General features: G+C 42.2%; 1 protein-coding gene across 4 annotated transcripts; it reads left to right on the forward strand.

The window, feature by feature from the left end:
* The first annotated feature begins 237 nt into the window (after nucleotides 1-237).
* Nucleotides 238-27918, forward strand: myom1a (myomesin 1a (skelemin)). 4 transcript variants are annotated; one of them, XM_011487065.4, is made up of 38 exons: nucleotides 238-601; nucleotides 1609-1811; nucleotides 4456-4596; nucleotides 4678-4855; nucleotides 4944-5101; nucleotides 5213-5305; nucleotides 5400-5488; nucleotides 5640-5684; nucleotides 7107-7268; nucleotides 7336-7497; nucleotides 8668-8809; nucleotides 9796-9995; nucleotides 10074-10130; nucleotides 11737-11861; nucleotides 12348-12531; nucleotides 12611-12785; nucleotides 14011-14132; nucleotides 15413-15609; nucleotides 15696-15822; nucleotides 17961-18145; nucleotides 18224-18338; nucleotides 18472-18628; nucleotides 18706-18812; nucleotides 18907-18951; nucleotides 19240-19376; nucleotides 19445-19589; nucleotides 22795-22854; nucleotides 22929-22996; nucleotides 23088-23213; nucleotides 24170-24253; nucleotides 24511-24598; nucleotides 24688-24726; nucleotides 24810-24915; nucleotides 26726-26889; nucleotides 26985-27021; nucleotides 27237-27259; nucleotides 27414-27469; nucleotides 27568-27918. In XM_011487065.4, exons 2-38 carry the CDS (start codon nucleotides 1648-1650, stop codon nucleotides 27832-27834), a joined length of 4530 nt encoding a protein of 1509 aa, XP_011485367.1. In that variant the 5' UTR covers nucleotides 238-601; nucleotides 1609-1647; the 3' UTR covers nucleotides 27835-27918. The 4 variants fall into 4 exon arrangements, with proteins under 4 accessions (XP_011485367.1, XP_011485368.1, XP_011485369.1 ...); XM_011487066.4 differs by lacking the exon at nucleotides 24170-24253; XM_011487067.4 differs by lacking the exon at nucleotides 1609-1811 and having other exon boundaries at nucleotides 422-601.
* The last annotated feature ends 44 nt before the right edge of the window (nucleotides 27919-27962 follow it).

The raw sequence follows: 27962 nt of genomic DNA on the forward strand, positions 1-27962 counted from the left end.
AGCGCCGTTTTAAACAAAACTTTAGTTTTTCGTATATAATTTTAAAGATAATTATTTAAAGTATGAGGCATGCGGGCTAACATTTATTTTAATTGATAATAATAATACAATAACATGTATTTACATTAATTTATTAAAAAAGGTCGCAGGAAACGTTTGACCACTAGATGGCAACAAAACTCAGGAGAACAGTTTTCTCACTATATTTGTACGCATAATTTTGATTCCATTTTATTCATTCATAATAAATACTTTCACGGTTCTAGCCGCTGTCACTCAATAATTATACTAAAATAAAATGTCATAGCGTCTCATAATTCTTTGGCCCTGCAGTCCAGCGCTCAGGCGAGGCCTGCATTTAGATCCAGTGTGGCCCTTCTGGTCTCATGGTTCTATATTTAAAGCGGCTCCGGCCTTAAAAGGTCCTGACAGTGTCTTTGCATTCTGCCGAGTGGCAGCCTTATTTTTGCTCAGTGGACAGCCACCGCGTCCACGGCCCCTCGTCCTGCCGCTTTGCCTGGAACTAAGCCTGCTTTTAGGAATAACACACCCTTTCATTGATTATTTTCCACTGTTGTTGACTGCTGACCTCTGCCTTGTGGTGAGTGACACTCAATGGATAATACTTTAAAACAAAAAAAGACAAAAAAAATGTCTTTATGAACTCTGACCTCCCATTATCAAGGGGTCCTGTCATTTTATAATCTTCCTAAAACTGCTTTGCTTCTTGTCTAATCTCGTTTAGTGCTGCCTGACATAGTGTGGGTCACAAAGGCCTGCATGGATCCCTGTGTCAGGTTTATAGTGTACCTAAATAACCTATTAATCCATCCCAGTTTCCTTAAAAAAGGTTTGTTTTTTGGTGATGACTTGGATTGCAGTTTAACAACCAGAATTCTCCTGGCTCACAGCAGATTTTAGGATGCAGCTCTCAGCGTTTGCTGCTTGCAAGTGTTTGTTGGCTGAAGCAGACATCAGCAGATGGTTTATTCAGAAACATTAAGTTGACAGTGATGGGCAGGGCGGCTGAAACCAAGCCTGATGTGTTCATGTTTCCAGGAAAATATGTTGGAACTGTGGGTAAATTTATGGAAAGTCATCTTTAGACCAAATCTTGAATCTGAAACGTGTTTGCCGGGAAAAAAAACATCATTAGACGAGATGAGATGGAAAACTCCTCGTGTAACATATTTTATGGCAACTTATTGTCACAATAAACATCACTTTTAGTAGTGTTGACCACGTAGATTTATTTTTTATTTTTTGGTTGCGTCTTTAGTTGGGATGAGACCAGTTCTTGTCCAGTCGTCGTGTTTAGACCCCACAGGATACTCCGTCCACACTTTTGATTTTTTTGTGTTTCAGTTGATCAAAGTTTGCAAAATTGTATTTTTTCTTTCATCAAAAACATTTTGTTGAATCAGAAAGAATCAAACTTTTCTGCATTTATATGAATCATTTAGATAAAAAAAAAAAACACAATGAGAACCTGCTGCTGCCTCAGTGAGCTTCATACCTGCTGCAGCTTTAACCCTTACTAATGCCCCCCATCCCCCCACCCCCGCTCTGAAATCCATCTACATGAATAACAGTGAGATTGACTTACAGAGCCGGTAAAGTAAAGGACGGCCAGTGTAAGTTGGCGGGATGTCGGGATCAATACAAGCGGTGCAGAAGCAGCATCTGCACCAGCAGCAGGAGAAGCAGCAGCAGCAGCATCATCACTATGAGAGCAGCTATTACCTGAGCACCAAGTCGTCTGTTAGCCAGCAGGCTTTCTCCGCCTCCACGACCACGACCACCAGCCGTCGGTAAGAGGATGGACAAGAACTGCGGCCCAGATCGATGCTGTCAGCTGTACCTTCAGTCAAATCAGGGTCAGATGAGTCACAGATATAAAAACTTGCTGTTTTTACATCTGTAAAACCAGAAGTTAGTTTACATTTATCATATATTTTATTCAAAAACCTTTAAAATCCAAGAGATTTTATGTGTTTTTTTTAAATGTCTAAATCCAACAATAGTGGATTCCTTCAGTGTCTTTTTGTGAAGTTCTTTCACCAGGAGTGTTTGATTGTTGAAATCTCATCTATAACACAAACCATATGGATTCAATCTACACTACAGACACCGTCCACTTTATACATATTCATATATTCAACCTCCATCCAATTTTTGCCTTATTTTAGTTTCCAAAATGCATCAAACTTTTAACTATACAGTGTACAGGTTTGTTCATGAATGAAAACAAAAGGACTGATTTCCAAGTTCAACAGTCATATTTTGTTGTTGCTTGTGTTTGGATTTATTCCTGCAGCTTCTCCTTCACTCTAGCCTCCTCATTGTGTTTCCGATGTCAAAGGCAGACATGAAACAATCAGCTCATAACGGGAAGCGCCACTTCTGGTAGGGTGGGGATGTTGAAAAAGTCCTTCCATGACCTCCTGACTACCAGAGAAACGTCCAGTCAAAAAATCCACCCTAAACGACAAGCCCCAGAGCCCCGCCCCTTCGCATTTGGCATCATTGAAAAGCCTCAAATGTCCTCTGTAGGAACCAAAAGGAGTTCATTTTCAGGTTTAGAACTGTCCTCTACAGAGGACTAATATGCACTGCTGGCATTCAAGAGGATGAGGAAGACTTTACATTTTCAGTTTTGTCCTTCCAGCTGTTTGTCTCTCATCTCTGCATTGATGCTCCTCAACACCAGAACTGTTGGTTTGGTCAAATCCTGAAGTAAAAAACCGGTGGGAGGGATGATCCCCTCCTCTCTGAACATGGAAGAACGTGTCCTTCAAGCCGCCAGGCTTGTAGTACATGTTGGAACAAGAGGACTTTCCAAACGGGGTCAAGGAAAGAATTTCAGCGGCTTGCCAGGTTCTTCGTAGACAGCAGAGCTATTTTTAAGACGTTGCCGTCAGGTCAACTGTAAATCCGCCGTGTGAAAGCCAAGAAATATGATGAAGCTCCTTCAGAAGGTGGAAACCACAAACCTGGAATCCCCATAGTGCTTGTTCGCTGCTGTAATTTGTCTTTTTTCTGAGCTGCTTCTCCTCTTTGTTTGTTTAAGACCAACTCTCTCAGTGACATCTTTTAAAAGACTGAAATTCTTTGAGAGTTGTTTGACTTCAGGACGACCGCCGCTCATTCCTCAAAGCTCTTTTTTTTGGAGGGGAAGGGGGGGTTGACAGGGTTTTTGTGCTTGGGAGGGCCTCACATCAGTGTGCTCATGCTTCATTGGGCCGCCGTGCTTTGGCGCCTCTGCTGCAGCACGGCGTGCACAGAAAGCGTTCTGCTTGGCAGAAATCGTGAGTGAAAACGCTGCGTTGGCTCCTCAGAGTCTACACACAGACCCAATGGGACAACGAGACAGAAAGTGACACGCCGGAACTGAAGAGCAGGGACAGAAACGTTATTTTTCTGAGCAGTTGGACTATATAGTGCTCAGAAAACGTGTTTATATATCAGAACACGTATTTGCAGAACTTTACATGCAGTTGATCCGTTTTGATCACAAAAAAATGGATGTAAGTTTTACTCAAATGACGACTTCAAGGCCAAACCGTGGACTGTATCTCAGACCTGGAGTGAGCAAGTGCACCGTCCACAGAAAATGGTTTAATCACCAAATTAACTTAATTGAGTTGCCTTTTTTTTGGAGAACAGACGAGCAGGGATTGGTCCGGGTCGGTCAGAGTTTCTATGGCAACCACTCTCACCAATCAGGAGGGGAAACGTTGTTAGGCCACACCCCTACCACTCGAAGGTTAACGTTGACTTAAACTGTCAATCTTTGAAACGTGGGCTCCTGCAGGCTCCTCCTACTTTTATTCAAGCGTCTGTTTGGTCAGATTATAACTTGAAAAATTTGAACTACAGAAAATGAGGATTTAAATAAAAAGAAGGTATCAGATCCAGAAGGTTTATTCTGTCCAATACAATGACTGAGTAACAGCTGTTTATTTATCAATAGAAGTCTGTGGGATTTGGGCTTCTTGGAGCCACTTCCTGTTTGGAACGCCAGGGGGGAGGAGTCAGTCCAGTTCTCAGATCCAGTCATTGGTTGAATGTTTTTATAGCATGCAAAAATAAATATATACTTCTTGGCCTAACAAAGTTTTATGTTTATTCCTGTACAAAAAAAGCTCAAATAATTCCAGGTAAACATTGTGACAAAAATATGAGGCCCCGCCCACCCTCTGCACACACAGCAACCCAAAACACCCTGCAGGTGAACCAAATTCTCCCCATAATCATGTGATCATGTGGCGGTACAACTGTTCCCACAAAGGTCAAAAGATCAAGCCTAAGATGGACACTTTATGGCAAAAGTCATTTTCTTCAAACTGAATATTAAAATAAATAAGTGTTCATCTGGTTTGTTTCTGATCTGCAGACGCTTGGTCTTCATGTTTCCGTGGAGAATCTTTTCATTTTCCTATTTTCCCCTCTCAGCCAGAAGAAGTCTGTGAAGGTCGAGAAAGGGCAGGAGGGGGTCAAACTGAGCTCCATACCCAAGACAGCCAAGGGCAGCTACCTGGCCATGGACAAGGACAAAGAGGTCATAGGTTACGTTGTTCCTGTGTTCAGAGCCAAGTGAGCGCAGAAGAATGATGCAATGACTCCCATGCGCCAAGGCGGTTCTGTTCTCATGTGTTGGGGGTTTGATTCCTGCAGCCACGACACAGTCCGGGGTCTGATGGAGGCCCAGGAAGACGAGGTCGCAGAGGAGGGGATCAACTACGTGGCCATGAGGAACCTATTTGTCAGGGAGGCTGTGGAGGTCAAGGTGGAGAAGAAAACCCGAACCAGGAACGTCAGGGAATCTGCAGACCGCCTGGAGCTGGGGAAGACGGTAAAAAAAAAGCCAATTCTTCTGGATCTTCAACAGAAAAGTCATTTTCACTCGGAGGATTTTGAAATTCTTCACTGTCACACTACAGATGGAGGAATGGTCCGAATTCCGTAAGAAAATGAACCCGGACAGCCTGACACACCCTCCAGAGTTCATCGTGAAGCCGCGTGGACAGACCGTGCTGGAGGGGAAGACCGTCAAGCTGCACTGCACTGTGGCCGGATGGCCCAAACCCAGGATCGCCTGGTGAGTCGCCTTCCAGGATCATCCGTCACACGAGAGACGTCATCAGAAGTCATGAGACAGTTTTCCTCCCCGCCTCTGCGTCCTAACAAACTCTAAAATGATGTTCCCAAGGTACAAAAACAACGTGCTCATCGACGCCAAAGCCCACCCTGAGAAGTACACCGCAGAGAGCAGTTACAACATGCACTCCCTGGAGATCAAGAAGTAGGTCATCCTCCAGGCCACGCCCCCCGCACGGCGCCCCTGCAGATCACAGCCTTCCGGCAGACGCTGATCGACTCTCATGCTTCACTTTCAGCTGTGATTTCTTGGACACTGCTCAGTACTGCGCCTCCGCTCTGAACGTGAAGGGCGAGGCTTCTTCTGTGGCCACTGTTGTTGTCAAAAGTAGGTAACAGTTTCAAATTTACAGGTAAAGATGCTCCAGATGGAGTTTTACTGAACATTTAAAATTAACATAAAAACCTGATGATTTAATGGTAAATTTGATCCAAAGTTGATCTTAAATTTCTTCATTTACTGAGATGTTTCTTTGCAGGATTTCAGGAGGGCGAGGAAGCAGGCCCGCTTGATCCTAAACCACGTACGTTATTTAGTAAAAATCAATAACTTCTTTTTTTTACTGTTGCAGTTTGAAAATCACATGAGGCCAACCCAAAATGTGTTTTCTCTCATCTCAGGGGTCTGCAACCTTTAAAAATAAAAGATCCATTTGGTTCAGTTTCTTACAGACCAAAACGCAGCAATGTCTCACTGTATTGTTTTAAAAAGAAACACTTTTTTAATATCATTTGAGAACATTAAAGCCATTCTTTTCTTAAATTTTGCTTTTGAATATGTAGAATAGTTAAATTATGACAATGTTATATTTTTCTATTTTAAACAAATTGAACTTCTTTTACTTTTGAAGTTCCTTTCAAAATAAAATACACCCTCCTACTGCAGCAGATTTAGAAGAATAAAAAATTAAAAAATTGAAAAATTGGAATTGTATGTTAATATTTATCATATCATTTGGTGCACCATCATTATTTTCATCATTTTATTATTAAATATAAACAACACTGGCACAGAGCTCAATACATATTAATGCAATTATATACTTTAAAGTCCCACTCAGATCATCTTCTGACCTGCTTTCAAAGTGTTCTCAGTCGTCTTTTAATCACGATTGTGTTGTTTTTAGCCAAAATCATTAAATCTGTGTCGTTTTCCAGGACATAGTTTCTGCAGGACAACAGGACTTCATTAGAAACTCACCTCTGAGTTGTGGGCGGGACTGTAGGTGTGAAGAAACCCCGCCCACGTTTCATTTCTCCTTGCTGAGAGCTCGGAGTGGGGAGCTTGTGGCCCCTCCCAGCGTATTTTCTACATCACAAAAAAGAACTTTTTCAAACTGTTTCTTTTTTGTCAGCTCCTGATTCAAAAGGATTTGAAAAAAAGAAACATTCAGACATGCAATTTTGAGCTCCATCTTTTTCATAAATGTCCTCCATCTTTGCAAAAAAGCCGCAAGAACATTTTAAAAACACAAAAAACGTGATTTTTAATTGGAGCGGATTTAAAATCTTTGAACTCTGAACAGCAACTAGACACTGCAGTGCAGCCGGAGATGAGAATCAGCAGCAGAGTCAACTTTTTCTGACGTGTAAAATTTATATACCTAAAAAAACAAATGAACCAAAACTACAAATTATTAGCATTTTTTTTTCAAAGCCAAAGAACCTCCGGTTGCAGACGCCTGTCCTAACCTCTGAAAGAAGTTTAAAATCTCTTTTTTTTCAATGTCAGACTGTTTTGTTTCATTTTATTTAAGCTAACAAGTATATTACGGTTAAAGTTCTCGTGGCAAAAGTTAGAAATCACATTTGTAACTTTTTGGTTAAAAAAGAAAATGAGATAATACAAAAAAAAAGAAGTAATTTAGGAATACCTGAGCATCTACGATGAAGACTTTGATACCACGGCTGATTTAAGGAAGATGCTGTGATGATTCTGCCCTCAGATGGTTTCTGCCCAGAGTATGGAGTCACCTTTGAAACCACCATCATCGACAAGTTTGACGTCGCCTTTGGCTGCGAGGGCGAGACGCTGAGTCTGGGCTGCACCGTGGTCATTTATCCCACCGTGAAGAAGTACCAGCCTGAGGTCGTGTGGTACCGAGACTGTAAGTGGAAGTCTCAAAGGGCAAAGGTCGTCCTGGCTCCTGTCAAACTGTGACCGTGTCCCCTCAGCTGTGCCCCTGAAGCCCTCAAAGTGGGTGCACCACCACTGGTCCGGAGAGCGGGCCATCCTCACCCTGACCCACCTGAACAAGGAAGACGAGGGCATGTACACGCTCCGCGTCAACACCAAGTCCGGCTTCGAAACCCACTCTGCCTACGTCTTTGTCCGAGGTAATGCCGGGCCAGAACACTTTTCCAAAACTTTTAAACTAATTTAGATTTTGGTTTGTCCCCGTCTAAAAAGGGGATTGATTGTAAAAGGACGTTACATTAAGGAAAAAGGAATAAAACCAATGCTTCAAAAATTCTCACAAAGACCAAAGGAATAAAAAGTCTTTTATTATGACGTCTTTTTATTTTATTTTGGTTATGAGGAATAATTTACAACAATAACCAAACAAAACAAGGACCAAGATGCTCGTTATATTAATGCTGCCACACAGATCAAGTGATCCCAACAGTTAAGGAGAATCTGTAAACAAAGATGGCAAAAACCCGACAGAAGATCTCCCACTCTGACAAAAAATAATAAACAGAGACAGAAAATCCACAAAATAGAAATACAGCCTCAGCTGTAACAGATCCTAACAGAAATGTGCAGATTGTATTTCCATTAAAATGTATTTTATCACTTTCCAATTTAAAAAAAAACTACTCTGCACTGGAGAAAAAGTCCTTCTGAAACCATACAGAATACAAGATGTTTTTTCTCTCGTATGAGTAAAAGAAATTTGCTAATATTGCTACTAGAATTAGTTTTTGTATGATTTTCCAAAATGAGGTATGAATTCCTGCCCTTTTAAGGCAAAACTGAATCTTAAAAATAGCTATAAACACTCATTTTAGGTCTAAAGCTCAAATAATTACAAATATTATGTCATTCATATTTGCTTATAGTTTTTAACTCTAAATTCATTCTAGTTTAAGCGCTACGATCCTCATTTCCAGACCACAATCATCCTGAAATAGGAGTAGAATTACACATCAATTTATCTTAAAAATTAGACGTAAATTATGAGTCAAAACCTGTTTTTATTAGAGATGTGACTTAACATGAAATATTTTCAGGATTAAGCAGAATATTTCAGGTTTATTGTCTTCAAAGAAACCGTTACATCTCACTGAAAGCCTACAGGTAAGTCAGTTTGTTTATGTAGATGTAAAGTTCAATTTTCAAAGAAAACATCCGGGAACTTTATTTGCAGCTTCCAGGATGTAGAAGGTCACAGCGATGAAACCGGAGCGTGTGACGGAGATCCACCTGATTTAGAGACAGCATCACCCACGTGTGTGTGTGTGTGTGTGTGTGTGTGTGTGCGTGTGTCCGCGTGTGCATGCCAGATGCTGAGGTGGAGTTAGAGGGGGTTCCCGTGGCCCCCCTGGACGTGCGCTGTCATGATGCCAATAAGGATTATGTGGTGGTGACCTGGAAGCAGCCAGCGGTGGAGGGCAGCAGCCCCATCCTCGGATATTACATCGACAGGTCGGTCAGCTCACCTTTTTTCACCTTTTGACCTTTTTTTTTGTTTTGTTTTTTTAAAGAAAAAACTGTCAAAGCATCACAAAGTCATCTCAGCTGACCTAGAAGGAATGAATCAACCCAGGTAGTCAGAATGAAGCTAGTATTAATTAGAATGGCGTCGTATGGCCCACAGGCGCCATCTGCCCCCCCTCCCCCCATTTCCCCTTTTTCACCTGACATCATTGGCTGCTCAGGCTCCTCACTCTCCCCGTCTGCCGCCATGGTCAGAGCTGCACGTGACAAATTTATGACACGACCATTTTCAAAATGGCGGCTTTCCTGAAAGTTTTATCTCCATAGCAACCATTTCATTTTTTGGTCGCCTTGGGGTGACGAACAGGTCGATGTAAGTTTTAGAGGAATCTGCAGAAGTAAACTTTTGGATTTCCTTGGCAACAACCTTTTTTTGCTAACCACGCCCACATTCCTAACATGTTCATGTCATGTGTCATATCGTTTTGTTCAGCTTGAGCCAGCGATGCATGTTTTGATAATATTCCAGTTGAAAACTCTGCCAGCAACAGGGGAACACCACATTTCTGAACTCGCCACGCTCACGGCGTTCAAAATCTACAAACATTATGTCCAACATTTTCTCCCAAGTAGCTTCGCAGTGATGCTCGAGAAGGGAGGATGCGATTGGTTGAAATCTTTAGAAGGAATTTACATTTGTTGCTGGAACTAAAGGTGTTTTTTGGTTTGTTTTTTTACATCAAGATGGCAGCATCTTCTCAAGGTCAAAGGTCAACAAACTTCAGTTGTGGTTATAGACTTAACCTGACGGCATGTGTGAAATCTTGTGAAACCTTTTGTGCGAAAAAGGCCTCATTCATTGTTTTTACATTTCCTCCGGCTGTGACGTCATAATTTCTGCAAATTGTGTTAAGAAATCGTTTCGTGGCCTAAGGCGGGAAAAGGTGAGTTCGACCAGGTTCCTGTCTCTGCAGGTGTGAAGTGGGCGCTCATCACTGGGCTCAGTGCAACGACGCTCCAGTCAAGTACGCCCGCTTCCCCGTCACCGGCTTGGTTGAAGGCCGCTCCTACATGTTCCGGGTGCGCGCCTTGAACTCGGCGGGGGTCAGCCGTCCGTCCCGCGTCTCCGAGGCGGTGGTCGCCATGGACCCCTCCGACAGAGCTCGACTCAGAGGTACGAGCCGCTAAAGTTCTGACGAAGAGGAATGAAAAAGGTCACTGCAGTCATCGTCTTCCTTCACTTTACCAACAGCTGGACCTTCAGCCCCCTGGACCGGGATGATCAAGTTCACAGAGGAAGACTCCACTGGTATGTCAGAGATTCTGGTCAGACACTAGATTTGACAAGTAGAGTCTAGAGGAAGACCATAGAGGAGGTGCATGGAGGTACCTGGCTTTAGAGGAGGGGATGCAGAAGGTGGAGGAAGCTGATTGGCTGTGGCCACCCCTGAAGGGAAAAGTCCAAAGGAAGAGAAGAAGACGATTAGAGTGGAGCTGATTTCATTTCTACTCTTTTAAATTCAATGTAATGTTCCTTTGAGCAATTGTTGCAATAATAGAGGCAATAGAAAGCAAAAACTGGTACTTTTATTTCTTCTTTTAATCCCTTTCTGTTTTCCTTGTAAATGTATTTTCTTGCAGGAAGTAATCAGATAGAAAATCAGAGCTCACACTCTCTTTGATCTTTTTTTCTGTACTTTGTCTTTTAATAAGTACAAATACTTTACTCAACTTCCTTATTACCATAAACAGCCTTCTTTATTTTTCTTAATTAAATCCAAAAAACGATTTGCAAAGCAACTTTATTTTAAAGTTTTATAAACGATGATGAAAATTTTTACTTTATGTGACAAAAAAAGGAAATGGGCAAAAGTTGCAGCATTTAGCCTTAGTCCCCACTGCCCTGGGGGGAGGAGACGGGCGGTGTGTGGGTGACAAATACTGCAGGGGGCACGCGAAATATGCAGGTCGTAGACCGCTCAGTCAGCCCTTCCAGAATGAATGTTCACGCTCATATTTTTCTACGTGCCAGTGACAGGTTATAGTGAACATGTAAAGGTGAAGGAGGTAAGACGCAGGTGAGTCGTACGTATTTATTTCAATTTGCAGACTGTTAGCACTGTTCACGCGACACGAAACGAGACAATCAGAGTGTCGTTTGTGTGGACAATCATACTGGCATTTTAAGGCACCTGTGTATCACACACAGCCTTTGCACGTGCTCAGTAAGGGTCCAATGCTCGCACGTTACTAACGACCTGAGTGTGGCGTAAGGAAACCGTACGGCGGCATCACCCGTACGTCATAAGTGCAAAACGTCCCCTCAAGATGCAGCCGCTCCTCTCCAGGACCCTCCATGGACACGGAAAACCTGGAGCATCCGTACGGGTGTATGTAAATAAGGCTTTTAGGCGCCATAAATCACCCCCCCCCCATGCCCACAACAGTTTTATTACTACATCCATTAAATTGAACCTCTCATCATCCTGCTCCCTCTCCAGTGAGAACAGTTTCAGATACACATATAACTACACGTTTATGGTAAATATACCCATAAAAACATCTCACACACATTTGATTCCATTTAAATTCACAGTTCAAATGTATATTCAAATATATATATATTAGAGTTTTTTTTCTGTTGCATAACTCCATCAGTGTTCATCATTTTTTTTCTCAAACGTTTACGTCTCTGCTTCTTGTGGTTTGGATACTGGTGTGTGTGTGTGTGTGTGTGTGTGGTCCACATTTAAAGGTTTTTGAAGCTTAAGCTTTATTTAATCTCAGTTTCATTGAAAATAGGTTTCCGAGCCGCTGAAATCCTTTTTTTTTCCCCATTCAGACGACTCTTACAGGGCGAACTGTGACACAGGCTGTGTGTGTTTTTTTTTTCTCATCTCAACTTCTTCCTAAAGTGGGAATCGTACCTGGAGAGCCAACTGATGTTGTGGTTACCGAGGCAACCAAGAGCTATGTGGTGCTGGCCTGGAAGCCCCCGGTTCAGAGGGGTCACGAGGGGGTCATGTACTTCATAGAGAAGGTGAGCAATCTTTAGGGAATAGACAGAAATGGTTGTTTCTGTATAAAAAGTGTGATTTTAACATTTTTATTAAACTTACAAACTTGTTCTAGTTCATTTCTCTCGAGTCACAAACAAACCTCCAAGTGATAATATCTTCATGAGTGCTTCCTGTGATAACAAAGAAAAGTAAATTTGCTGTTTTTCCGTGCGGGGAAATTCATTTGAAGGATCGTTCACATGTTATATTGCCAGCAATAAAATCTATTTTTTTGCACAGATGACACTAGAAGAAGAAGAAGAAGAAGCTGCAGTTTGTCACTGATTTGAAATAAATAAATGAAAAACACCATCTGGGTTCAAAAGTTTGAATTTACGTGTTGTTCATGTTTTCCAAACGTGTTCTGACATTCAATCAGTGGGTTTTGAACATATACATTCTCCATCACACCTTTCTTCTCCTCGGTGATGTTCTTGCATAGTTTGACCCATTCGTCTCCCCCTCAGCGTATTTCAGGATCGGACGCCTGGCAGAGGGTGAACACGGGAATGCCGGTCAAGTCTCCGCGCTACGCCCTCTTTGACCTCTCAGAGGGTAAATCCTACAGCTTCCGCGTTCGCTCCTGCAACTCCTCCGGCGTGGGCGGGCCTTCTGAGCCGACGGAGGAGGTCACCGTCGGGGACATCCTCGGTGAGCCAGTGTGTCACCTTAAGGACGGAGTCCACCTCTGTCCAGACTGCAGGGACTGGAAGTCTTGTGGTGTTTTCAGACCTGCCGTCAGCCCCTGGAGCGCCGGTGGTCATCAGGAACACAGGCACCTCGGTGGTGGTCACATGGAAGGCCTCCAAGGATGTCAAACACTTAGCTGGCTACTATATTGAAAGCAGTGTGGTGGGGACTGACGTGTGGACGGCTTGCAACAATAAACCTGTCAAGCAGACCAGGTAAGGAGCTTAAATTGGGTTTCTTTAGCTCCTGATGGCCACTGAAAACCAAATGTTTTATATTGTTTTATCTTTGCACTGCCTCCCAGTTAGCTCTAGGATCGAGGTTCTTCTATTGGTTAATAAAAGTTTGCATTTCATTTTTATCAGATCTACTTTTAGTTTATGACCCTCCCGGAGCCCTCAGGTCTGCAGGTGCAGGTCTGCCAGTCTGCCCACCTGAGGACGTGGGGGCTTCATCCACCGCGGACGTTTTCAAGAAAAAAAACCTTAAAAAGCATCTTTTTAGTAAAGCTTTTACACTGGCCACATGTTTTCATTTCATTTTATAAATCTTATTGACAATTCATTTGATTTATTTTGATTGTACTGGTGGGATCTGTCTTGGTTTTTATTTATTAATCAGTTAATTTATTGTTAGTAGTAGTAGTATTTTTAATATGTTTACTATTTTAACTACTATTTTTTATCTTAATAATATCTATTTTATTATGGGAAGCACTTTGAGATGCACTGTAGCAGGAAAAGTGCTTCACAAATAAAGTGGAATTGTACGGAGCCCCTAAAGGGCCATTGATGGAAAAAAAAAAAACTGGAGGAAAAAAAAATTTTTTTTAAGTAAAAAACATTTTTTGGGAGTAAAACATTTTGTTTTTAAGTAAAAAAGAAAAAGAAAATTACTGGTGCGCACCAGTTAGTATCAAGTGCGCACCAGTTAGTTTCAGGTGACATTAAGACATTGTCAGTAATATTTCGTGTTTTCAGAAAGTTTACAAGGTCTGTATCCTCAACTTTAGCCATTCTAAAGACAACTGTAGCTACTTGGTGCACAATGAGCAAGCAGGTCAACTATCTGATATCTTCTGATACTAACTGGTGCGCACCTGAAACTAACTGGTGCGCACCTGAAACTAACTGGTGCGCACCTGAAACTAACTGGTGCGCACCTATAACTAACTGGTGCGCACCTGAAACTAACTGGTGCGCACCAGTTAGTTTTTTTTTCTTCTTTTTTTTTACTTCCAAATAATTTTTTTCCTTCAAAAAAAAAATATATTTCCTCCATTTTCTTTTCTATCAATGGCCCTTTAGGGGCTCCGTAGAATTGAATATTCACGTGTTTTATTCAGAGTTTATGTGAGAAAAAAGGGTGACATTTACGACGTTTTTGGGAACATAATCTGCTTCCCAAACGAGCTGAAGGATGAATTTTTATTCTCGCCAGGTTTGTGTGCCACGGCCTCATCACGGGGTACAACTACGTGTTCAGGGTGAAGGCGGTGAACGCCGCCGGATACAGCCAGAGCTCCCCTCATTCTGATGCTGTGGTCGTGCAGCCCGCCATCTGTGAGTGACCCCGCCATCCATCTCCAGCACGTTCAGCCCGTGTTTTCTTCCACCCTCACCGCCACTTTTAAATACGTGTTTGGCAAGAAAAGTGATGGAAAGGAAAAAAAAACAACCTTTCCCTCCAACCCAAAACAGTTTAAAGTCCCGGTCCAATCATCTTAGGATTGATTTCCAAAGCGTTCCCACTGGTCTTTCATGCAGTTTTAAGCCAATCAACCAACAACCTGTGTCATAGTTTCTGCAGAGCAGCAGGAGTTTATTAAAAATTCCTGGAGCTACTCCGCCTCCCCTTCCCTTCCTGTTGCTGAGAGCTCTCTGTTCACACTCTCAAGACGTACATGGATCCGTTTGTCTACAAGTAAACGCATCAGAATGCTCCCAATTCACAACGATTCGAACAAATACATGTTCAGAAACACAATTTTGAGCTTAATTTTCGTAAAGTTTGTCCTCCGTCGTCAGAAAAATGCCACAAGAACATGTTAAGAGCAGGATTTTCATGGGAGTGGGTCTCTAACTTTCATGTAACGCTTGTGTTTGCATAGAGGGGCTTTTCATTAACGTCCTTCCCTTTGGTCAGATTCTGTTTTTGCATCCCAACTGTCAATTATACCCTGATTATGTGGGTTCTATTTTGCTCCTGGAGGGGGGGGGGTGCTCTTGGTGGATGACCAAACTGAAGGCTGAACTGTTGTCGTCTCAAAGAAAGGGGGGTTTGCAGAGTCATTCTATCACAAGAGAGGAAGTATGTGGATAGTTAAAACCATGAGCTCTGAACACGAACACCACAGAAAGTATACTACCATATACTACCAAGTAAAATTGAAACAAAAAATAATCAAAGGCATTAATCCAGATCAACCAATAGACAATTCGAGAGTTTCATAGCTTTCTTACAATGTATTTTGTGGAGGAATTTATAAAAAATAAAACTACAATATTGATCTTGAAATACAAAAAATATGGTTATCTTTCAGAAAATGACATTCATGAATGAAAAGTTGACCTAAAATAAAATAAACTGATTTGCTTTTTTCTTTTTTGACACAACCAAATGGTGTTTTTTGTTGAAACCCACAAATATAAATCATAACAGAAAGTTTAAACCGAATTGCAATGATGAAACAGATGCTTTTGAGTTTCAACGTCTTCTGAACATTGAATCCTCCACAGTATATGAACGGCTGTCTGATTTGTGACTGTTGTATTTCCACGCAGTAAAGAGAATTCTTTGCATTTTTCCCCCCAAAACTATGGTTGTGTGCCCCCCCTCACAGCCGTCCCCGGACAGCCCACCGGGGTCACCCTGCTGGAGGCTCTGAAGGACTACATGGTGTTGGGTTGGACCCCGCCTGCCGACAACGGGGGAGCTGATGTTCGGGGCTATTTTGTGGACTACAGAACCGTCAAAGGAGGAGTGTTGGGACAATGGCACGAAATGAACCACCAGGCCCTGACCGCAGCCTCCTATAAGGTAACCTCACGATGACAGAAGCGGTTGATCTCTCCTCCTTTCCCTCCAGAAATGTGCTCACGGGTTTCTACGTTTGTTTCCTTCAGGCTGAGAACCTGAAGGAAAACGTCTTTTATCAGTTCAGAGTGCGAGCCGTGAACATGGCAGGCGTGAGCAAACCTTCCCTTCCCAGTGCAAGCCTGGAGTGCAAGGAGTGGACCATCACAGTCCCAGGCATGAGACACACACTCACACACACACACACACACACACCCACACACCCACACACACACACACACACAGCAGATCTGGCAACAAACTCCTGAAAAATTAAATAAGTAATTTCTTCTGTTTACTCATTGATCATAATGGAGGATTTCTTGATTTTTTTTTAAGACAATTTTTCATAAACATTTAGCATTTTTGCCAGTTTTAGTTGTATTACTGACACAAGGAGTGGCATGAAAGAAACCAAATAGATATTTTTTTGTTTGAAAAGAGAGATAAATACAGGAAAACAGCATTGAACACACGACACTTCTTCTATTGCCGTCCAGATCGCGTCTTTGGTGCTCAAACTCACCGACAGAAGCAACTTTGTTCCTTCTGTTCTGCGTAGAAAACATCAAACAAATTTAAGCTGATCCCATCCAATCAGGGGGGAAAAAGAAACGTCTTTTTGTTTTCCAACTAATCTGCCATTGAAGCTCATTGAAGCTCCTCATTGGCCAAACACACCTGATCCAGGTAATCAGCAGCAGATTCTGCAGGACTTCCAGCAGAGGGCCGGCCCTCGAGGCCTGGAGTTTGACATTTTGCGCGTATTGCACCGATGAAAATTGGTCATACGTGAACATACGCGGAAAAAGTGAGAAAAGTCTTTTAGTGAAATTTTCACCGATGTATCAGGAATGAAACACGTTAAAACCAGGGAAAAGTACGAATAAACCACTCAAAGAACACTTAAACCAATGTAGAGCATGATTATTGCCCTGCATATGTCTGGTTAGAGATTCATGCGCCGTGTCTGCTATGTAAAAGTTATACATGGGTGGAACATGCGTGAAAAGTCTATTATATATACATCCAATCAGGGGGAAAGAAATGTCTTTTGTAAATTTGAGATTAAGGATTTTAAACCAACGTTCTTATGCTTTGTGCTCACCATAGTGGCCTTCATGAAAAGCAAATCAATTTAAAAAAAACAACATTTTATGTGTTTCAGTTTGTTTATTTCAATCTCTGACAACAATTTACATTTTACCCTTTCCATTACTTTATCAATTTTACTTCCAGATTCTTTGTAGACTCCAACATTCCAGGAAATGATCTAGAACTGCCAGATGCGGCCTACATCCAAATTGGCCCACAAGGCTCTTGTCATGAAATCAATAATGTGGGGGGCCCCAGCACTTTCTAAAAACTCTGCACGAGTTCTTGATTGTGATTGGCTAAATTCCGTTATAAGCCGTGGTAAAACCGTGGCGGCACCGTTTGTTGACCCTTCTGTGACACTTTCTAGCTAAATGTCAACTGTAAATAATAAAAAGGTTGACAGCAAAAGACAGGTGGAAATTGATGTTTTCAAGTCAATATAAAACAATTGTGGTTTGTATTTTTCAATAAGATAACCATGTATTTCATGTTCATCTGATTCAAATTTGGACGTTTGCAGTGAGCATTGAATAGTGATTAATATAAAACAATTTATTTGATCTCAGATATAATGTTGACAAAGGGTTTTTTTTTCTTCCAGACAGACATTTATTTTGTTTTATTTCTGTTCTTCAACTTTCAAATTTACAACAATTCTGTTCTATGTGAAGAAATTGAAAAGTATCCAATTACAACATAGTTTTTACTAAAATTTAATTTGTATTTAATGTTATCACAAGGGTTCAAAGACTGCAGACTGATGGGTTAACCGTCAAAAGTTTTCACCTCACCTAATCTCTTTGAAAAACTGAGGACACTCCATCAAGTCTGTGGAGTTCACCTGTTCACCTGTTCACCTGTTCATCTGTTTTCATTCAGTAACTTTCTGCTTGGCAACTGAAGCTGCTTAAACACGACCCTCAAGTCTGCCAAAGACAATCCACGTTTTAATAAAAATACATCTGTGAGCAAAGCTGGGGTTAAAATAAAGATTAAATTGTAGAAACAGTGTAAATGTGGTTTAAACGGGACTGCGGCGGGGGGTTAACTTAGCATATTATATCATCTGTTTTATCTGGAAAATTCTCAAATCTTTGTCTGGCAGTTTACTACAAGTATATAAAGTATATGTACATTACTGAGTACTGTTGTTGCTTCCCTCTAATTTCTTTGTTTTGTTTTTGAGAATTCAGCTCTCTGACCTTCTTCCCTCTCAGGTGTTCCTGTTGGTCTTCGTGTGCTGGAGGTTCGCGACACCTCCGCCGTTGTTCTGTGGGACCGCCCCCTGTTCGACGGCCGCAGTCCCGTCAACGGCTACTACCTGGACCTGAAGGTGGCGTCGGAGGGGGAGGGAGGCTGGAAGGCGGCTCACGAGAAGACCAACAAAAGCAAATACATGAAGGTGAGCAGGATGCGGAAATAAAAGCCTCTTTAAACCAATACGAAGCTGTTTCCACTTGTTGGCTCCTCGTGTCCTCAGGTGACCCAGCTGACGGCCGGAGCATCGTACGTCTTTCGTGTGCGCGCTCAAAATCTGGCTGGAGTTGGAAAGCCTTCAGCAGTTTTAGGTCCGATTGTAGCTCAGACACGCCCTGGTGAGTGTCACATTTCATTCATTTTTGTCATATTTATCTTTCTGTAAACCCGCTGCGTGGCTCTGAAGAGGCAAACATCTCAAAAACGTCTCAAGTGTGAGTAATGGAACCGCTGCTCTCGTCTCCCTTTTAGGCACCAAAGAGATTTATGTGGATGTGGACGGCGACGGCAGGATTTCTATGGTCTTCGAATGCTCTGAGATGACGGAAGGCTCAGAGTTTATTTGGTCCAAGAACTATCAGGCAATGACGGACACGTCTCGCCTGACCATCTGCAACGAGAAGGGCAGGTGAGTTCCCGACAGGGGGCCTCCACTCCCAACATGATCAGCAGGAATCTACAAAGACCCCTCCTCCTGATCTTCAGATCCAGAGCGACCTTCAACAGCCCGTCCCTGGAGGATCTCGGCACCTTCTCCTGCATGGTCACCAACACCGACGGCATCTCCTCAAGCTACACTCTCACTGAGGAGGGTGAGGCGGCTCATGACCTCTTTTGTTGGCCCAGTTGACTGTGTGTGTCTTCAGGCTGTGACATTGACCTACTTTGTTCTCGGTTGTGTTCCAGGTCTCCTGCGTCTTTTGGACCTTAGTCATGAACACAAGTTCCCCGGTGAATAATTACCCTTTGATCTGTTCACACCGGCAGCATAACATTCAGGGTTTTTTTAAGCCTATACAGAGAGCATCACTTAAAAGCAATAAAGTGTTGGAAAAATGTTACTGTTACAATGGGGAGCTATGAATCGTTGAACACATGAGGTATATATTTGTATAAACCCCTCTTGTACCAAGCTTAATTTATATTGATTATAAATGTATACATTTCTTTGCTGGACCAGACAGAAAGGATAAAAAAAACTCTTGCAAAGTCAATACGTTCAATTCTGGTACTCTTCAGTGATTCCCTTCAAGAGTGAGATGGCCATGGAGCTGCTTGAGAAGGGCCGCGTGCGCTTCTGGACTCAGCTTGAGAAGTTTACCTCTGCCTGCCAAGTGGAGTACGTCTTCAACGATGCAATCATCGAAGACGGGGAGGTAACGACCGCGTCGGTTTCCTCGTGTGATTTGCTCTCACCATATGACCGAGTCTGCTCCCCCTACAGAAATACAGCATGAACTTCAACAAATCCACGGGCGTCATTGAGATGTTCATGGACTCTCTGGAGGTGACAGACGAGGGCACCTTCACCTTTAACCTGGTGGATGGAAAAGCGAAAGGCACTACCAGCCTTGTGCTGATTGGAGAAGGTAATGGACTCAAAGGCCGGTGTGGTGTCCGACATGTTTTCCAATTAATCTGCCATTGAAGCTCCTCATTGGCTAAACACACCTGATCCAGGGAATCAACACCAGATTCTGCAGGAATTCCAGCAGAGGGCCGGCCCTCGAGGCCTGGAGTTTGACATTTTGCGCATATTGCACTGATGAAAATTGGTCATACGTGAACATACGCGGAAAAAGTGAGAAAAGTATTTTAGTGAAATTTTCACCGTTGTATCAGGAATGAACCGCGTTAAAACCAGGGAAAAGTACGAATAAACCACTCAAAGAACACGTAAACCAACGTAGAACATGAACCGATTATTGCCCTGTGTATGTCTAGTTAGTGATTCATGCGCCAAATAGGGTTGTGCCGATGGACGATATCATCGTCCATCGTGATGGGTGACTGACATCCCGATGGAGAGACCACCATCGTGATGCCACGCCCCCGCCACGTTGCGCGTCGACACCAGAAGCCGCGGTTACATGTACAAAATATCTTGATGGGATCAATGGTCGGATTAGAATCCAACCGTGTACATGGGCCCAGAAAAATGTTTTCAGAATATAAAAACGTTCACTAAGGTCACAATTTCGGTCGGAATAAATCATTCGCACATGCGCAGTATTCGCACATGCGCAGTTTGAAAACCGGAAGGGGATACAACTTCCGCCGAGCGGCTTTTTTTCCAAACTTTATTGAATATGACAATTCAATACAAAACGATAACAGCGCCGAGCGGCTATATACACATTGACATGTCAGCTCGGTAAAATACGAGATGATCTTCTAAACGTGCTTTTAATAATGTTACGGTTATTATGAAACATCTGTTCGCTCATCATTTGAATTTTAATCCGTGTGGTCAGTGCTTTTTCTGAACGTAGCCAGGATTAGCAGTATGCTAACACGGGCTAACAACATTAGCTTTGGGTGGCGCTGCATCCTGTGAATAACATCAGCCTTTATTTAGTCGGGACACGACTGGAAACACAAATCCACGTGATTGTTTGAATGTTTTCTAAGGACTGAGCGACATTTCTGCTTTGAAGCTCAAACCGCTGTGTGTGCTGACGATCCGAGCTGTGCTCAGACACACGTTTAGACCCGGTTCTGAGTTCGGTTGCTTGTACCCCTAGAGCTGCGGGACGGATCGCAGTCTTAAATCTCCCACACATACCCCTCATGTACCCCCCCCCCCCTTCCCATCAAACACAAAGCTGTAAATCCGCTAAGTGCGGGAGTGGACTACTTCTTTTCTATTTTGCTTGTTACTTTTTCTGTTAAAGTCACTTCCCTCAGTTTATACTGGATCATCGCGGATTAACCATTAGTTGGGAAATAAAATGAAAAAAGCAAAATAACGAATAGCAGTTATATAAGAACGAAAAATGTAAAAAATACCCCCCCCGACGATGTCATCGTCCATCCCGATGGTTGACAGCAAACATCGTCAACGGCCAAATTAGGGGACATCGCCCAACCCTAGCGCCAAATACATGGGTGGAACATGTGTGAAAAGTCTGTTAAACCAGTGTTTTCAACCTTTTTTGAGCCACGGCACACTTTAACCTTGACAAAAATACAGCATTCAAAAATAAAATTAAAAAAAGAGAAACTAATAGTCTGTATTGATCTACAGCCCCTTCAATCTCACATGCATTTTTGTGATAATTGTGGCAGAAAAAGCTGGAAGCTGCAGCTGTTTTTTCTAAAAGGTGTGATAATGTTAAAAGATTTGAAAACTGTTTGATGTGTGTTCGTTGTGGTTTCAAGACGTTTAACAAAGAAAGGCTCGTTGTGTGCTGAGACGCTGTCACTTTAACCCAATGCATCATGGGAGATGTAGTGCAAAAACTGACGCAGAGGCCAGAAAGACTTGCGTCTCTGAGCTTCATTGATTTGTTCACTTGTTCCACGGTCTGACACCGGATTCTGTGGAAAGCTACACCGCTAAAGATTTTTGTTGGAACTGAGAGACTTTACGAGCAGAATCTGATCAAGGAAGTGAAGACTTTAACCACTTCTGATTGGTCAGACTGATGACGTAGGATTAAGCCTCCAAGAATGATTGGTGGAGACAGTTAAAGGGGCGGGACTTTTTAGAAAACAGTTAAAGCTGCAGCTATATCGCAGTACTGCCATTCTTGTCAAAGTTTCTTTAATAGAATCAAATAAACACAAAGAAAAAAGTATTTTACGATCTTTCATATTCTAACTACCACCACGGTTTTATCAGGGCCTGTTTGGATGAACAAAGAGCTGATTTCCTGGAGATGGAAAATGTTTTTAGATCAGTTAATGAGGGCAATTTCCCACGGCACACCTGACCATCTCCCACGGCACACTGGTTGAAAAACACTGTGTTAAACATACGTGGAACAGTTGTGGACAACCACAAATTTGCATATGCATCTTGTAATTATCACGCACAATTGCATAGGTTTTACGTGATAATTGCGATTAAACGTCATAAAATACACGTAAACTGCGTAATTCACAACCAACCAAAAATTCTGAAAAGCTCAAAACCGAATTCATGTAAAGACCCGTCGACAGAAGCCCTTGACGGGCGACGCAAAATACTTTAAGAAGGATGCAGATCACGAAAGACCGACGTGTCATACGTGGAAAAGTGCATGCTCAAATAGGACACAACAACGAAGACGTCAAACCATGCAGCCCATTGACTGTTCGATATTTTTGCTGTAGCGCAAGTTTTTCTCGTTATAAACGGACCAATCGGATGCCTAAAAAGTAGGTGGAGCCTGTTGGCCCCCACGTCCAACTTCCAAAACCTTTAGTTCACTGATTTTGTGTATACCGCTTTCAAGTAGAAGGGGTGTGGCCTTCCAACAAGCTACGTCCTGATTGGAGAGAGCGGTTGCCACATAAACTTTGATTTGGACCGATCTTTACTGCGACTTGACTTGGTTGGAACTGGAAATAAACCATCTTCTATGGGTCACACACACTCGGTCCAGTTCTCAGATACAGTCAACGATGCAGACTGAAAAAGCAAGGCTGCCGTTAGAAGATTTTCCACCAAGGGGCAGCAGAAGGCAACACTTTCATGTTTTCTTTATTTTAAAGGAAAAATGAACATTTAAACACTTTTTTAGCACTGTTAAAAGACAAAAAAAGCTGTTTAACAATCTGGTATTAAATACTGTTGTCTTTCTTGTCTAGAATTTAAGGAGCTTCAAAGAAAATCAGAGTTTGAGAGGGCAGAATGGGTCAGGAAGCAAGGTAAAGCGTGGCCTTTACTTTCATTTTACTCCATTCATATTTGAGATGATGATTTGCCCATTTTCTGCTCACAGGTCCTCACTTTGTGGAGTACCTTAACTTTGCTGTAACACCCGAGTGTGACGTATTGCTGAAATGCAAGGTACAGAAGGGAGGAGGCGTTCTTGACATAAACACAGATCTGTAAAACCTCCAACCTGCAGGTGAATCACGCTCTTCTCATTCTTTCGCAGATCGGAAATGTCAAACCTGCAACGGAGATTGTTTGGTCCAAGGACTGCATCGAGATTACAGAGGAGGACGAGGAGGCGAAGAAAATTGAGAAACAGGACGAAGAGCTGCTGTTCAATATCGGAAAGGTCAGCCAATTAGACGAAGGCCGTGTGCCGTGAGGAGCCACAACACAGATGCAGCTATGCTTTCATTGTGGCCGTGCCGTCAGCCTCTCTGACACACAATACATGTTCAGACCATTTCCAGAAGATTACAATATCATTTCTACAAATCCACTTTTAAACAAATTGTTTTTTTTTATTTTTAATCCTGTTTTTGTTGATTTTATGAGCTGGAACCCCAATTGATGTCAAAATTAACAAATAGTTCAAATCAATTAAACCTGGATCTATAACCTATGAAAGTTTATTTATTTGAATAGAATTATGGAAATGAATACACTTTTCCATGATATTCAAAGTTTTTGGAAAGGGTCTGTATATATACTGTTATCAGAGTGGAGGTTAAGCATTTCTGTAGGCATGTGAAGAGGCAGAATAGGATCAACCGACTCATCAAGGATCAACCGACTCATCAAGATCTCATCAAGAGCATCTCACCAAGATGCTCTTTTGTATCTTCATTTTTGGGTGTTTACGTCCATCTGCTACCATTGTAGCACACAGTTTACCTGTGATTCAATCATTACATGTCTAACCTTCTCAGTTTAACCTCATCTGCCACCATTGCCACTCATTTTTCAAAGATTCTCCTGACAATGAGACGAAAAGAAAACTACAATTCCCAGACTCCCACCCATTCATATTAGGTATCATTGAAATGTCCTGTATAGATACCAATGGATTTATTTAGGGGTATGCAGAGGTTGTTAGGAGATATTCAGGTTTAGAAATGTCTTTAAAAGAAGACAAATTTGCATTGCTGGTTGTCAGGAGGATTTTTCTTTCTCATAAATAAAAATATTTATAAAGTAGGACTGGCGTGGCAACGAGGTTTGATTGACATTTCATGAAACTTGTCATTCATTGAGAGAGGGCTGGTGCATGAGCGCCTGTAACTGGCCTGTCTGTCTAATTTACAGTGGGTTATTAAGCAAGAGAAAAAGAAAGAAAAAGAGCGGAAAAAACCATCGGCAGAGGACGCTCATCGACCGCCGAGACCTAAAGTCTGCCATAAGTTAACACCTTCCATCTCCATGTGTCATCCTCGTCCTGATCTTTTTCGTGTCTTCCTCCTTCATTTCCATGTGTCTTGTTTTAGCGCCTGCAGCATCACGGGCGGGAGAAAAGCTCGGCTTTTCCGTGTAGTCGGTCTCTGTCTGGCTGTCTGTTGACAAGAATGATGTTGTTTTCCTCTTTGCTCAGGGGGAAAAGGAAGTTTACTTCCCTCAGGGGGATTTCTGACTAATATTTTACATCCTAGATATCAAAAACAGACATGGGGGTTTATGATGTCTTCCTGAAGGATGAGAGGGGCAAAGATAAGAGCTCCTTCAATCTGACAGATGCAGGTGAAGCTCTCTGTGTGGATTTCATCAGCAGAAATGTCAAGCAGACATCCGTGTGTTGAAGTGAACTGCTGGTTTTCTTCTTTCTCCAGGATACCAAGCTGTTATGAATGAGCTGTTCAGGGTCATCGGTGAGTCAGACTTCCCAGAGGAAAGGCTTCTTGAATGAGTTGAAATCCATTCAAATATAATTTTGTTGTTGTTTTCTCTGAAGCTAACTCCTCCAGTGAGGTCCAAGTGGTCAGCACTGAAAACGGCATCATTTTGTCCTCCAGCGTCACATACTATGATGAGAACCTGCGTGTCGGATGGCTTCACAAGTACGAGACATTCCCTTAATCATAACTGATCTGCCTTTGCATGACTGCAAGACTATTGACGGTATCAGAGAACTGGACTGAGTGCGTGTGACGTCATCCGTAGCAGATAGCTTTCTTCTGGCCCCAACCAAATGAAATCAATTTAGTCGCCATTTTTTTCCTGATACGGACTCTGCCATGTTGGGGCCAGACGTCGTCAGTAAGCAGTGATTGGTCCAAGTCATTCGGTCATTGTTTCTATGGCTACCAGTCTCACCAAGCAGGGGTGATCTTGTTGGAAGTTCACACCCCTACCACTTAAAAGCGGGCTACCAAATCTGTCAAACGTTTTGATCGTGGGACGTGGGGGGCCAGCAGGCTCCACCTACTTTTATTGAGACATCTTATTGGTCAGTTTACATCGTCAATCATCTGAACTACAGAAAAATATCACGTCAAAAAAGGGATTAGGGGGAGAATGGTTATTTGTCAGGATGAGGCGGCAGTGGCTCAGGCGGTTGAGCAGGTCGTTCAATGATAAAAGGGTCGGCGGCTCGATCCCCACTCCCCCCAGTCAACCGTTGCTGTGTCCTTTGGCAAGACACCCTACCCTCCCTGCCTCCAGTGTGGAGGGTAGGTGCATCTGAATGTGTCTGTCTCTCTGTCTGTCTGCCCCAGGGCAGATTTTCCTTTGCTCTTTGGGGCCATTTAGTGAAAATGACCTGACCATGGTATAACTGATGGTAACACCTTAACAGTGTTTTGGTTCATTTTGAAAAGGTGACTTTTTAACTCGCAAACTGACCTCAAAACAATTCTAATTGTGTCTGAGGAAAGGCGTCACAGAAAAGATCAGATTGATTTGTTTCCTGAAGAAACTCAGAACAAACATCTGTTGACATTGATTTCCTGTATACATTTGAAGAGTTTGGGCTTCCCAGGTTCCACAGAATCTGTTGTTTAAATATAGATTGAACTTTAGAGGGCGAGACAGATTTGGCCTTCACATTTCACTTTCAGCAAAGAACTGTAAACTACTGATCTGCATTGAACTTTAGAAGCTCACTTTGCTTTTCTCAGCTCCAGATGTTGCAACATATCTGATGTTCTGAAAGTTTAATGACTGTGGGTCCAAGCAAACGCCTTCTACTTTAGCTAGCTTACAATCTGTCTTTTGAAATAAAGATTCAAACATTTTTAGTGTCGTTGTATTTCTACAATGAAATTTCCGATGGCACTCAGTCAAAAATAAAGAAAATAGTAGACAGAAAAAATAATAAAAACCAATATAAAAAGAAATTATATGTATTTTAAAGCAGTGGGTTTTAAGAAAACTATTTTTTTAAAGAACACTTACTCTGTTGAAAATTTTATGAAATAAGTGTTTTTAAAGTTAAGGTTTTTCCAAAAGCAGCTCAAAAATAGAAATCAGCGTAACATTCGAGGTATGCCTTTAGGAAAATGTAGAACACTTGGAGTTTATTTTGTATACTTGAGTGTAAGATTATGGACTATGTGCCAATATCAGTGTAGAAAGTGTACTAACTGAATACTTCTTCAGACCAAATTGGAACATTTTAAGTTTACAATATAATACATATAAAAAGTAAACTTCAAGCACACCTCCTCAATTTTTATATAGACTAAGTATACTTGTAGTACACTGAAAGAGACTACTTTTTACTAAGGATGTAGTGACATCTTTAGAGAATGATTTTTGTCACTATGGATGCCTTGTTGTTATGTGGTAGGTGGTCCTCTTCTCCAGGTTATGGCCTCCTAAATTAAAAGTGAGTTTTCCTTCATCTCGTTCTTCCAATTTCTCCGTTAGAGATGCCAAGATTGCAGCTTCAGAGAGAGTAAAGTCTGGAGTCACAGGCGAGCAGCTTTGGCTGAAGATCAGCGAACCCACTGAGAAGGACAAAGGAAAATACACCATGGATATTTTTGATGGCAAGGACGGCGTGAAGAGAGTCTTTGACCTCACTGGAAAAGGTCGGTTAAGTCAGACTTATTTACTCAAACGCACCAAGCCTCAACATTTTATTTTTCCATTCATGAATTAAAATGTTTTTTTTTGTTTTGTTCAGCTTGGGATGAAGCTTTTGAAGAATTCCAAAGACTTAAGTGAGTAAATTAAGTTCATTTGACAGGCCGTTGAATTTTTATTTTTGTCTGAGTTTTGGATTTGTGGGCAAAAATAAACAGAAAAGGCCAAAAATGTAATCAGTGAACTTGAAAAAAACTTAAAAAGTATTTCCTGCTATTGTAGAGTTTATCAAATAACGGAGACAGCATTTTTTAGATGTTTCTGACTGTTTGTTCTCTGATTCCTTCTTCAGGGCTGCAGCCATTGCAGAGAGAAGTAAGTGTTTGTTTTCTCTGACGTTTTCCTCTGGGGACCTAGCAGTACAAAAAAAGCAGTTTGCTGTAAACACAGCTGGTTATTTATTTTGCATGGTTATAAATTTAATTAAGAAAATCCTGGTGGCATTTGTGGTTCTCTTGTGTTTCTTCAGACCGTGCTCGTGTTGTTGGAGGTTTGCCAGATGTGGTTGCAATCCAAGAGGGCAAGGTAAACAAATGACACAGTTCCAGTACTGACAAACCGAGTGGATCTCACGTTCTGCTCTGTTTTACTCTGTTTGAGTGACGCACTTTCCTTCCCTTCAGTCCCTGAACCTGACTGGGAATGTGTGGGGCGAGCCCACACCAGAGGTTTGCTGGACGAAGAACGACAAGGAGCTCGTTTCCGACGAGCGCTACAAACTCAAGTTCGAGCACGGCAAGTTCGCCAGCATCACAATCGCGGCGGTCACCACGGCCGACTCTGGCAAATACGCTCTGGTGGTCAAGAACAAGTTTGGCAAGGAGGCCGGCGAGTTCACCGTGAGCGTGTACAACCCAGAGGAAGAGGAGAGCAAGGAGGACAAGAAGTGAAGGAAAGGAGATCAGTGAAGAAGATGTCTCCAAAGCATTTCCTCCTGCAGTCCAGCAGTTCAATAAATGCTCCTCTCAGCTGTTTCCTCCTGTGTGTTTCATGTCCAAATGCCTTCATTTAGGAAGAA

The sequence above is a fragment of the Oryzias latipes genome, chromosome 17, assembly GCF_053564925.1.
Source record: "Oryzias latipes strain Hd-rR chromosome 17, Olatipes_Hd-rR_3.1".
Lineage (NCBI taxonomy): Eukaryota > Metazoa > Chordata > Actinopteri > Beloniformes > Adrianichthyidae > Oryzias > Oryzias latipes.

Bases quoted from the DNA above. Each gene is read 5' to 3' on its own strand.
- myom1a (XM_011487065.4), top strand. From the start codon at position 1,648: ATGTCGGGATCAATACAAGCGGTGCAGAAGCAGCATCTGCACCAGCAG. The intron at 5,489-5,639 runs GTAGGTAACAGT...GTTTCTTTGCAG, and splicing joins GGCCACTGTTGTTGTCAAAA to GATTTCAGGAGGGCGAGGAA. The intron at 7,498-8,667 runs GTAATGCCGGGC...TGTGCATGCCAG, and splicing joins TGCCTACGTCTTTGTCCGAG to ATGCTGAGGTGGAGTTAGAG.